Source organism: Podarcis pityusensis, assembly GCF_964106645.2.
Source record: "Podarcis pityusensis genome assembly, chromosome: 5".
NCBI classification, from domain to species: Eukaryota; Metazoa; Chordata; class Lepidosauria; order Squamata; family Lacertidae; genus Podarcis; species Podarcis pityusensis.
In genome coordinates, this window is record NC_138032.1 from 64111076 (window position 1) to 64124265 (window position 13190).

General features: G+C 42.6%; 1 protein-coding gene across 1 annotated transcript; it reads left to right on the forward strand.

Moving 5' to 3' along the window:
- Positions 1 to 2433: 2433 nt before the first annotated feature.
- PPP1R3C (protein phosphatase 1 regulatory subunit 3C) lies at positions 2434 to 6991 on the forward strand. The gene is made up of 2 exons (XM_081007251.1): positions 2434 to 2662; positions 4413 to 6991. Exon 2 carries the CDS (start codon positions 4414 to 4416, stop codon positions 5356 to 5358), a length of 945 nt encoding a protein of 314 aa, XP_080863377.1. The 5' UTR covers positions 2434 to 2662; position 4413; the 3' UTR covers positions 5359 to 6991.
- Positions 6992 to 13190: the final 6199 nt, after the last annotated feature.

A 13190-nucleotide genomic window follows, 5' to 3' on the forward strand; every position in this document is an offset into this window, starting at 1 on the left:
ATGGGATATTTAAACAGATTTAACAGCCTATTTCCACACTTTACTGCTGTACAAGTTGTGACTTGATTTTAAACTCTGCTGGGACTTTCTATGTGCTAGTCCCATGATTTGAAACGAGGCACCCAGCCAATTTATTATCCATCCACCCCACACACATGGGTCACAGGGATTCATATATTTCCACTCCCACAAAATACAAAAACTAAAAGCCTCCTAACTTGTAAGCATGCTTAAATCCAATGTTCTGTAACAGTGGTGCAGGACCCGTGGCCTTTCAGATACTGGAGGATTCCATCAGCCCCAGCCAGCATGGGCAATGGTCAAGGATGATGGGAGTTACAGTCCAGCAACATCTGGAGGGCTGAAGGTTCTCCAGGACTGATCTAGAACATGAGATTAATATTGAGGTAACAATCATGCAAATGTCTAGAGCTGCATCATACATTAGGCAGAAAATATGAAATTCCAAAATGTGCTGAGCAGGTAAACATGCTAAGGGCTTGGTTCTAGCTCCTCTTCCTTAATAATAATCTTCCTTAACTATATGCATGCATTGCTGGCAAGCCTGTTCACATGCATAAGGGTAGCTTCCTTTCCTCATCTGCAAAGTGTCCCATGCCTATAATAAGGGGTGCCAACTTGAATAAAATATTGTGGGAGCCCAGGTAAGCCCCGCCCCTCATAATGGATAACATTACACAGTGCACACACATCATTTGAATGGGAATGCCAATCAACTTTGTGGAGGACCAGCCTCCTCAAATGTTTTATTGTGGGGGCTGAAGCCCTCAGGGCCCCTAGGAGTTGGCTCCAAGCTGCTAATCACTGAGAATTAGAAGGAAAAAATTGGCAAGCGCAGGGATCTACGCCTTTCTTAAAGATGCAGGAGCATCTTTTTGCCCCTGGGCACCCAAATTACATGGTGTAGTCAGACTGGATCCTGAAATTTGGTAGTAAAGTACTATTAATTTTAATAGGAGTATCAAAGGAATAAAGTTATGGCTCTACATGTCTTTGCAGGACTGAATTCAAGAGATACAAATAAATTCTGTACCCTTTTCGTTGCTCTATAGGGCCAGGCGTACTTGTCTGGACAGCACACTGTCAGAAGTTATTACTGCATCTTTAAGAGAAGGGATTATACCTGTTGCACTGAAAAGGGTGGTGGTGGTGAAGCCTTAGTTAAATAAATCAGATGTGGACAGAACGGTCCTGCACAATGATCACCCAGTGTCTAATTTTTCATCCTAAAGTGAAGCTCTGGAAGCACCGCCACTCAAGGCAGTTTTGGATGATACTGATTATTTACATCTATTCCAATCTGGCTTTTGGCCTAGTTATAGCACAGAAAACACCTTGGGCAGATGATTTGCACTGGGAAATGGATAGGGGGAGCGTGACCCTGTTGGTTTTTCTGGACCTCTCAATGGGTTTCAGTACCACCAACTACTGTCTCCTTCTGGGTTGCCCAACAGGATTGGGTCTCAGAGACACAAATTTATAGTGGCCCCAGTCCTTTCTGGAAGGATGAACCCAGTCAGTGATGCTGAGTGACTTCTGTTCCTCCCCTTGGCCATTAGCTTTTGGGCTGTCACAAATGTCCCCTATGTTTTCGAATATGTGAAACTGCTGGTGAAAGTTACCCAGCAAACCTGGGCTGCAATGTCATTAACATTTATTAAATCTGTTAATTGTTTCCTGCAACCAATGGAAGTCCTGAAGTGATTTTGTTGGCATCTGTCTGTCTCAGGAGGCAACGGAAGAGTGTGACTTTGCAGGCGAAGTCAAACCGTTGGAGAGTTAAGAGCGCCTGCTGTGGCTGTAGAGACCAAGACCAGGGTTTGAACCAGCCAGCCAGCCAGCCAGCCACAAAAGTCACTGAATGACCTAGGGTCAGTCATCATGTCTCAACCTAACCTACCTCATAGGGTTGTTGTGAAGATGGAGTGGGGGGGGGGGGAGGAGAACAGTGTACACCACTTTTAGCTCCACAGAAGAAAAAGGTGGTATATATATATGTGATAAATAAAACAAATATGGAAAAGGCCTGTTTCCTTGCAGCTGGGGCAGAGGGAAGTCGTGCAGTAAGTTACAGAAAAAAAATAAGTAAAACAAAATACAGAAAGGTGCGCTATATAATGAAGCATCCCCCCCCCCCATTGTCCAAATTCATTCTGGGCCTATTTATATATTTTGTAAAAACTGCCTTAATTCCTGGGTCGCCGGCAGGGGCTGACCTTGAGCCGAGGGTCTTCCCGCTGGAGGCTGTGTCAACAGAGCCGCATGCTTCGCCCCCATCCCACGGCACCTCCTGGCAGCGGAGCTATCACGCCTCCCCCAGCGCGGGCAGCCCGGCGCTGATTCGCTCGGCAGGCGCCTGGCCTGCGACGCGATTGGCTTCCGCGGCGCTTTCACGTGGAGCAGACGGCGCAGCGTTTGATAAGCAGCAGGAGCGAGGCTGGCGGCGTGCTGAGTCTGCGGGCGAGGATCGGGGGGACGCACTGGGTGAGTTAAAGCCACAGAGAGAGCAAAAGTCCCGAAGCCTCGTGCGGAAGTTGCTCCTCCGTCGAGCCGCACAGAAAAGCCCCGATTGCCGTTTGCACGACCGTCCCTCCATATTTATGGGCTTCTCCTCGGGTCCACTTTCTTCTATTTAACGCAGGTAAGCCTGTTGTGTGCGTGTGCGTAAAAAAAAGGGGGGGTTCCTTTGCAGGGGGGAAAGGCCATGCCTAGGAATGAACGGGGGTGATTTCAGCAAGGTTGCAATCCTGCACCCACTTGCTTCGGAGCTGAACGCGGCGGGACTTGCTTCCGAGCAAGCCGGGGAAGGATCGGGGTGTTTTATTTTTGCTTCGTCATGAGTCGCGCTGTGGCTGCAACCTAGCGCAGGTTCTCTGACGAGGCGTTTTTGGAAAGCCGCATTTTACAGGAGGGGGTTTCGGATCCTGTACCTAACGCCTACTTAAGGAAGGTGTTGGCGTGTTTTCTGTCAGCAAAGCAACTTGCTCCTATCATCCTTCGTCTGTTGGAGTTAATCTCTTGGTGTAGCATAAGGGCTTGTTTCAGCATAACGACCAGAAACTTCCCCTTAGCTCTGCAAGAAAATGGTTTCAGGAAAGATACCTGCGTTTCTAATCATGCAAACGCAGTGAAAAGACAAGGGGTTGCATGAAAGGGGTTTTGCTCTGTGGTCTCATTCTCTTCTGCTTCTTACAGCCTTGTCAGAATTGGGAGTCATCCTGTCATTGTCCTCCCGGGCCAACAGAGGGGTGGTGTTCATGAAATGCCACATAAATAGCTATGCTTTGAAACCTTCCTCCCAGGAGTCTAGAAAATTCCAATAGCCTCATCGCTGGACTCCTCATAAAGTTGATTTGTACTTGCTTAGGCCTAAACGGTCTCTTCTGAGCTTGTGGGAAAGCTGCAGTAAAAGAAGGCTTCTCACGCCACAGGCACCAACTATTGTAGTCTTAAGTGATTCCTCTTATAACCCTCTGCATTACTTTAAGGCTGTCATAAGTAACCATAGTTGCCTACAAAAAATGTACTTGGGGGGGAATAGCTGGCTTCCTCTATGTAATGTACACAGAGAAATTAACGAGATCTCTTAATGTATTTAACTATTGAATTGCTTCACAGATGGATGAATAGCGATGTATCTGATTAAGTCATATTCAGAGCAGACCCAGTACAAACGATTCCTCTCACTGGGTCTACTCTTGAGTATGGCTAAAGCTGCAGTCATAGCACCACTCACTTGGGACAAGCCTTACTTATTTCATAGGACTTGCTTCTGAGTAGACATGGGTTAGGATTGTGCTATAAGTTGGATGCCACCTATGTATTTTTTTAAAAAATAGGATTGTAGGAAGCATCATGAAAATATTGTCTGTATGGTACACAAGAGGTTCCATAGAAGGGATTTAAAAAGGAATTATTTCTCATGAATGTTACTTAGATGCTTTTTTATAATTTTAACAGAGGATAGGCATGCTTTCCTTTTCTTGTGCATTTGGAGCCGTGATTACCTTCCAAGTATGAATCTACAATCTAAGAACCTTATTCTGAGCACTCCTCCTGCTCTGAGCTTTATTGATAAAACAAATACAAAAAGCTTTCATAGGTGCAAAGCAAACATGAATTTAAAAACGTGGCTGACTCAAAATGGCATGTGGAATTCATCCAAGTGTTCTGAATAGGGTGTTATTATTTCATCAGTTCCGCATCTGGCTGCCAGTCACTGTTCTGGCTAATCTTGCTTGTGACTGAATTATTTACAGCCTCCCAGCCAGCAAATGATGAATTATGAACGAGGGTGAGTGTAAGCAAAGGGAGCCTTTTGCAGAGGCTTCCCTCCAGCGCATGTCCTCCAGTACAAACGCAAGCCTAACTGATTTTTGTTTATGTTGCAGAATGATAGAAGTCTTGGACCCAAGGCCCCTATCCAGTTCTATCATGCCTGTAGATGTGGCCATGAGAATATGCTTGGCTCGTTCGCCACCTGTGAAGAGCTTTCTCAACCCACTTGACGAATATCAGAGAAGGAACTTTGTGGATCGATTTAAGCCTCTCAGACCGTGCCTCAATGTGAAACGTGAAACTGAGTCCCAAAACAGTGACTGGAAGCGCTCTGCCGGACGAGCCAAGAAGAGAGTCGTCTTTGCAGACTCGAAAGGTCTCTCTCTCACCGCCATTCATGTCTTCTCTGAGTTTCAGGAGAATCCAGGGTGGGACCTTCAGTTTGACCTGCTAGACCTTGAAGACATAACTGCTGGCTTAAAACTACACGAGGAAAAGAACTTGATTCTGGGTTTTGCTCAGCCTTCGGCGGATTACTTGGACTTCCGGAACCACTTACAGAAGAACTTTGTGTGTCTTGAGAACTGCACCCTCCAAGAAAGGGCTGTTTCGGGGACTGTGAAAGTGAAAAATGTGAGTTTTGAGAAGAAGGTGCGGATTCGGGTCACCTATGATTCGTGGAAAACCTATTCCGACATAAATTGCGTCTACATGAACAACGTGTATGGAGACTCTGACAATGATACCTTCTCCTTTGCTATTGACTTGCCTCCAGTCATTGCCGCTGAGCAGAACATTGAGTTTTGCGTGTATTACCAAAGCGACGAGCACACATTCTGGGACAATAACGATGGACAGAACTACAAGATTGTCCATGCAGAATGGAAGTCGGATGGAGTCCAAGTGCCGTCTCCCAGGAAAGGCTGCATGACTCTCAAACCGGCAAGAAAAGGGCACGAGGCAGGCTGTGAACAGCTGGGTAGCCCTCGGGTAGCCAATGGCCTCTTCCCTGAATGGCAAAGCTGGAGCAGGATTGAAAGCTTGTCTCCATATTGGTGAATGATAATAGAACTCAGAGGCATCTGTTGCCACCTAACTTTAAACTTCCCAATAAGCATTAGCAAGCCACCTAGAAGGGTAGGCTGACTACTTTTTTTAAAAGGGAAATGACTGTGAACATTATGCATTTACATTTAAAAACAAAAAACTACCAGCCACATCTTGGACTTCAGAGGGGAGGGAGAGAGAATATGAATTTCCGTGAGAACATCTCCTAATGTAAAAAACGAGTGATCGATATACCATTAACTTGCTGTCCACTTGCCTTAACTAGGGGGCAGCAGAGAAGTTTGTGAAAAAGTAATAGTGTGTGTGGTGGCTTTTTGGGAAGCTGTGATTGTGTGTGGGGGATGTTGCAGAGGTAGCCACACAAAAAAACCTCGTGCCTACTTTTTAAGTTGTAGCAGAGATTGTGTGAGAGAGGTGGAACTGCCAAACCTGAGGCCTGAGTCAAGACAAAGCTGGTCTTGGCCAGAATACAATTCGGTATTTAGGATTGTGGTGAAAAGGGGCCTCTTAAGTGGGAATGAAGTGGAGAGAGAGAGAGAGAGAGAGAGGAAAAGGGGTATGGTGTACTGTAGGGGCAAAAGTAAAGCATACAGCAGGAAGCAGTGTGCCTTGTAAGAGCTGTACAGACAGGCAGCACTTCTAACAGACAGCACTTTCCCCATCAGTGAATTACAGCAGTGGGGAAAGCTGCATCTGTTGAATTTCTGACCTTTAGGCTTAGATATGTGTGGAGGGGGTGAGAGGAAGTGTGAAAAGCATAAGGGGCTGGGGAACTGTTCATGTAAATAGGCCCCTGCAAAGCTGTAGACCTGATTTCGGGAATCTTGTCTTTCAACTTGCCAAACAGTAAGCTAATTTTGCAACCGCACTTCACAGGTAGATCTTCATCCTATGTACACAAAGGCTATGCCTTAAAAAAACAAAAATAATCACACAGGGTTTCCTGTGATTGCACGGTTTTGTTTTTAAGAGAGACTGAATGAAATGCCTTAATCCTGTAGACACTGGCTGCTCAACTTGCCTTGTTCAGTGTAGAGACAAACTCTCCTATTATCTTGCTTGTTGTAGAGTTTAGTAATATTTTTCTTCTCCAAGAAATAGCTCTTCACAACAGTAAAATAAAGCTAAGCAATTTAAAAGTCCTTCATATTGAAGGGGTAATAATGTAGCTGCACTTCTCAAGCTAATTGGTCTAAAATAACAGTATGCATCTTGCACATAAATAGAAATAGTTTTCTATACACTTTCTCATACCTCATTTTTATTGTAGCTGTTACAGACACAGAAAGCTGTTGTTGTTGTTGTGACTTTCTGATTATAGTCTTTAATCTTCCCCAGATATATAGCATTTTGTAAATAATAGTGTAATTTTGGCACGGACTGTATACGAAAAAGCCAATCGGAATAGGAGTGTGTGTACATATCTCTGTGTTCACTTAACCTGTTTTGTAGTGGTGGTGTCTATGGAAAATGCAAATTACATCATTATACTGTTTGTTCCACTAGTACTGACATGGAATTTGTATTGCAAAAAAGGGAAAAGCCTCTTCTCCTCCTGGCCCCCCCACTGTACCACACTACTGTGTAAACAATTCACTTTAAAAAATAAATTGTGTTTTGATAATTGTGGCAATCTCTTTCTTGGGAAGGGCTTGAACATCATAGCATGGCCTTTGCTAAGGGAAAGATAAAAGCTGGGATTCACTGGATTGTTCAGTCACTGGCAGAATCAGGTGGCAAACAAACAAACAAGAAGCCCAGGGGATATGTTCCCACCTGCTGTTGGCCATATCTAAGACTTCCCTCTTCCAGAACTCCTAATCATCAGCTAATGACTCTGTGCTGCTGAAGAGCAGAGAACAGTTAAAAGCTACTGTTTAACCCACAAAGCTTCCAATATGTCAACACCCCTGGCTGTGCCTGCAGTATAATCTCTTCCACAGTTCCCCACTTTCAGAGGCAGAGCATATACCCGTGCTGCCCAGGGTGGGCATGCTCCCGAGGGAGGCGGGGCACGGAGGGTGCATGGAGTGAGCCACCAATGGCGGACATTTGGTGCGATGCCCACCCACGACTGCCAAATGTCACCCCCCTCAGCGAAGACACCCAGGGTGGTCCACACCCCCTACCTCTGCCCCTGCCCACATTCTTTGTCATGCTCTGTCATCTATCCATCTATGATGCTGCATATGAAGATGGCTGCTGGGTAGAAGCTATACAGAGGACACACACAAACACACAAGCTTCAGTATCCTCCATTTCCATGCTTTCTCATGTTAGCAAACTTGCTAGATTGGATTCCCTGCTGTAGGGGTGAGGGTATGTGTGTGCCCTCCTATGGGAGTCTCACAGTCTGGTGTTCAATAGCATGTCTGGTGCATCAATGAAATGGCATGCATTGTGTGTGTGCCCTGGTAGCTGAGTGTGGGTGGTACATGAATCGTTCTGTTTGCATATATCAGTATCTCTGCACCCTGCCCTTTGCAAATGCAAACAAAGGCTGGATCATTCTTTAATACAGTTTCCCCTCCTCCTTTCTGCTTATATGACTAGGCATATGTCGCCTGGATTTTTAAATTACTAATATAGGTTATTTGAGAACTAGGAACTTCAGTCAACTGCAATAATTGATAAGCAAACAATATCTTGCTTGAGTAGATTAGCCTTGAGATGTTTGGCTACCAAGCCTTTTTTCCAAATAATAATGTAGAGTTATCTGTTAGATATAGCACTGTTGCAAAGGATCTGGGTAGGTTTTTTGGGCCCCAAAACACTTTATTCAGGCACACTTGGAGAAAACTTACCATATTTTTTCGTGTATAAGACTAGGTTTTTTCCCTAAATAATGCCAAAAATTAGGGGGTGTCTTATACACGGATAGTGTCTCCCCCCATTTTCTTAAATCTGAGTCCCCAAAAATAAGGGGCGTCTTATAGACGGAAAAATACGGTACTTTTTTGAGATCCATTTCAATCTGGGTTTAGGCCCAGTTTGGGTTGCCCTGTAGGATAACCTCTGTCAGAAGAGAGAAAGGAAAAATATGTCCCTGTTTTTTGTCCTCAACCTCAGTGACTTTCGATACCAGCGCCTTCAACTTGCACAACAGAACTACTCCTTCCCCTCTTCTCTCCCCATCCCCCAAATCTGCTCCAAAGGGTCAGGAGATCCTCTGGTGCAAATTTTGTGCACTTGCAAGGAAAGGAGAAGGAGGAGAAGTTCTGTTGTGCAAGTGGAACTCTGGACACACAACATTGGCTACACCCCTAAGAAATGTATTATGGCACAATATTTTGTGGACTAGAATCAACCTCCATCATCATATGCAAAAATATGAACTTCACTTTTGAATGGGGTGAACCCTTGATGTGCGTTTATTTGGTAAGCAAATCCAGTAAACAGAAGTGAATTATTTCGCATTATTTGGTAAGCAAATCCAGTAAACAGAAGTGAAATGTGTTGTTGCCTTCATAGTAACATTGGTTGTCAGCAAATGAAGAAGAAGAAGAAAAAGAAGAAAAAGAAGAAGAAGCTGCTTTCTATTTGTTAGGCTCTAAATGCACAAAGGCAACATGTTATTTTTACGGAAAACGATTAAAAGAGTCCAGGCTATCCTTTGCTGCGTCCCCCCTCCCCATTTCAGTGGAAAGTTGTTAACAATCAGGACATTTCATTATCTGCAGTGCCCTTACAATTCCTCTCAAAGTCTTAGCTTTTTGTTCAAAGCCTTTACCAAATGTCTTTTCATGCCTCAAGGTAAAACAATTAACAAAATTGCTCTCATGGATTTAAAAATCACACAACCATAAGAACATCTCAGAGGGTGCCTCTTAGACAGAAAGAACCTCTCAAAGTTTTCATTTTATTTTTGTGCTGGCTTTTAAGAGAGGAGAGTTATGCTATTTGTCTGTGCATGCCTTGTGGCTTCAGAAATGCAGGGCTCTTTACCACTGTATTAAAATAAGCTTGTGACAAATCTTACATTGAAGCAGAGACCTTTTGGAGGAGAATCAGACAAAGACTGGCACTGACTTCTATGAGTCTGTTTCCTTCTGATAATTCTTTCTGCTGCTTTGCATAAATTGGAGGGACTGTGTGCATAGGCCACACTTTGGGACAGCAATGACATGAGATTATGCATTACGCTTCAAGCAGTTCATTCATTTTTTTGAACAGATGAATAGGCTTAGTTGTTAATTATGCTGATTGAAAACAGCTGGAAATAGTAGACCCAAGGATGCATTTCGGAGACTTCACCCCAAACTTGGGCAGCATTGAATGCTGATATTTCATACCATATATCCTCCTGCTGTGACTGTTCCCTATGTAAAATTATCTTCCCTCCTTAGAAATACATTCCAGATTTTCCTCTCCACAGTTTGATTCCCTTTTTCTCTTTAACAAGGGGGAGAGTTGTACTGTTTGCATTTCTCATACTATATTGAACAAACATAGATATTCCTCTCCTACCCGCCCCAGCTTTGCTATACTTGAGTTTTTAGAAATGGTTTCTCTCTCTCTCTCTCTCTCTCTCTCTCTCTCTCTCTCTCTCTCACACACACACACACACACACACACACACAACTGGCCATCAGCAAGTGCTTTTCACTATTAATGTATACAAAAGCATAGTGAAGAAAAATTCTTCAGATGCTCAAGGTAACTGTCTGTTAACAAGGTGATGAGCAGAGTAGTTAGGTATGCATTATCTGTGTAACCTTTCATGGGGAAAGCCTGTTTATAGGATTACCCCTGTGAAATTTAAAGGTAAAGGGACCCCTGATTGTTAGGTCCAGTCGGGGACGACTCTGGGGTTGTGGCGCTCATCTTGCTTTACTGGCTGAGGGAGCTGGAGTACAGCTTCCGGGTCATGTGGCCAGCATGACTAAGCCGCTTTTGGCGAACCAGAGCAGCGCACGGAAACGCTGTTTACCTTCCCGCCGGAGCGGTACCTATTTATCTGCTTGCACTTTGACGTGCATTCGAACTGCTAGGTTGGCAGGAGCAGGGACCAAGCAATGGGAGGAGAGGAGAGAGGAAGTAAACAATGCTTTAGGAGTAGAAATGATATCGTGAGATATAAGGATTTGTTGGAAAGTAAAACACCAAGGTGGCTGTCACCAATGGAGGCAAAGGCATTGAAAAAAACAAATATGGAGACAAACTGGCCAAAATATTGTGAAATTCTAGAACAAGTTGGAGATAAATTAAAATTGCAGAGTTTTGACAAATTAAAAACTAAAGTTCGAGATTGGCTTCACTATTACCAAATAAGGGAGGTTTTTAACCTAGATAAAAAGATTGGTTTCCAGGAGGAAAAATCTAAACTGGAAACGGAATTGTTAGAACCTAAAACTAAAAATCTGTCAAGAATGTATAATCTGCTGTTGAAATGGAATACACAGGATGAAATGGTTAAGTCTGCTATGATTAAATGGGCACAAGATGTTGGACACAATATTATGTTTGCTGACTGGGAACGGTTATGGACCACAGGTATGAAGTTTACGGCTTGCAATGTATTAAGAGAAAATATAATGAAAATGATCTATAGGTGGTATTTAACCCCAGTCAAGCTAGCCAAAATCTATCATTTGCCCGATAATAAATGTTGGAAATGCAAAGAAAATGAAGGAACCTTTTTCCACCTTTGGTGGACGTGCCCAAAGATCAAGGCCTTCTGGGAAATGATATATAATGAATTAAAAAAGGTATTGAAATACACTTTTGTGAAGAAACCAGAGGCTTTCCTCTTGGGCATGGTCGGCCAATTGGTGAGAAGGGAAGACAGGAATTTTTTTATGTATGCGACAGCAGCGGCAAGAATACTCATTGGGAAATACTGGAAGACACAAGAATTGCCTACCCGAGAAGAATGGCAGAGGAAAGTGATGGACTATAGAACTGGCTGAGATGACCGGCAGAATTCGAGATCAGGAAGAAGGGTTGATGGAAGAAGACTGGAAAAATTTTAAAACATATCTTCAGAAACACTGCAATATAAAAGAATGTTAGAAAAAGGTTGGAGAAGAATATTAGACCGTATTGGCAGACAGGGTATAATGGAATAAGTAAACATGAAGTGTAAAATGAGGATAGAGGAGAATTAAGTACTTTCGAATGTTAAAATAAGTAAAAGAAAAGAAGGTTAGAAGGATTTGCTGGAGATACGATTTAAACTAGAATACAAAGCAGGGAGGTGAGAGGAAGTCATGGAAACAAGTAAATGGGAAAATGGTTGTAATGGTCTAATTTGATTTTTGTTATTTTCTACTGTGATTTTTTGTCTTTTTTATTTCTTTTTTATTGTCTGTTTTTTGTAAGATGTATGTGGTTTGTGTTTTTTCTTTTCTATATTTTTTTGTAACTTTAAAATTGGAATAAATATTCTTTAAAAAAAATAGAAATGATATCAGGAGTAATGTATATTTGATAACTAAGATTCAAGCTTTAAGGTGTTTTAGGGTAAGATAAGGTTAAATTAATTAAGGTAATGTGAATAATAGAAGATGGGGAAAGATGGAAAGGATTTGTTGAGTTAATTATTAGATTAAATTAGGGTAGGATGAATTTTTTAACAAAAATTGAGAAAGATGGAAAGAATTTGCTGAAATAAATAATTAAACTAGAATACAAAAAGGGAGGTGTGAGGAAGTCAATGAAACAAGCAAATGGAAGTTTTAGATATGTAAGTTGGGATTTGTGGTTTTTTCTTTTCTTTTTATCTTTTTGTTGTATTGTTGTATTGGTTTTTGTGTTTTTTCTTTTCTTTTTGTCTATTATAGTGTTGTATTTTAATGTTTTTCTTCTTATAATTTTGAAAACTACTAATAAATATTATTTAAAAAAAACCAAAAACAATGCTTTAGGAGTATTAGCCCCAAATATCCACAGACTTAGAAACATCAAGTGGGAGTAGCTATTTACTTTTATTTCCTATTCCTGTTTAAGCTTTAAGCATTTAAAATTATCTTTGACCCTCAACGCCTAATAAAAACCTAAATGCTACCTATTTTTGTTCAATTCAGTTTGAGTCATGAGGTAAAATTAGTCCTTGTGGGTAATTCGTTATAAAATCAGTGGGGCTCAGCCCCCCCCCTCCCTCAGCAGAGCCTGGCCTAGTGCTTTCCAGCTCCCTTCCCTTAGATTTTGCACAGCAGCTACTTTGGATGCCACAAATCACTCTTTTTTCCTGCCCCTTCTCTCGTGGCCTCTCTCCCTTAGCGGGGAAATTCATTCATGCCGTGGCTTAAATTAAGTGTCTTTGTACCCTCATAAATTGGTGACGTGTCTAGCATGAGACAGAACAATGGGGGAGCGGTAGACAAGAGTCTCTGGATGGTTTCCACAGCGCTGTATTAAAACTCGCCACCAGTTCCAATCTTCCCACGCTGATTGCCAAGCATCAGGCACTTCCTCCGCATTGCGCACATAGCCAGAGAGAGGGAGAAGAACGGGGTAAAAATATGGCAGGCAGAAATCCAAGGGGGTTGGAGTCAAGCCTGGCATGCAGGAAAAGGCATCACTCACCTCACCTCCTCAATTCAATCTGTTGGCTTCCAATAGGAATGGAAAAAAAGGAACCGTTTTCCAGTTGAGCGTGTGCTGCTTTTGGACTCAGAAGTTGCTCTCATTTATTTTGCCATGGAACTTGCTTTCAAGTAAGCATGCTTAGCATTGCAAGCAGCTGTGGTCTTAAGGCTTAAGCAAATGACTCGGAAGTTAAGTTGCAAGGAGAGATGTCCGGGATCGGGATAAAAAAACAATCTTTCAAGGAGAAGTCTATAATCTAGAGCAATATATATATATATATATATATATATATA

What these genes read in the sequence shown, in the direction of transcription:
- PPP1R3C (XM_081007251.1), top strand. Translation starts at nt 4,414, where the DNA reads ATGATAGAAGTCTTGGACCCAAGGCCCCTATCCAGTTCTATCATGCCT.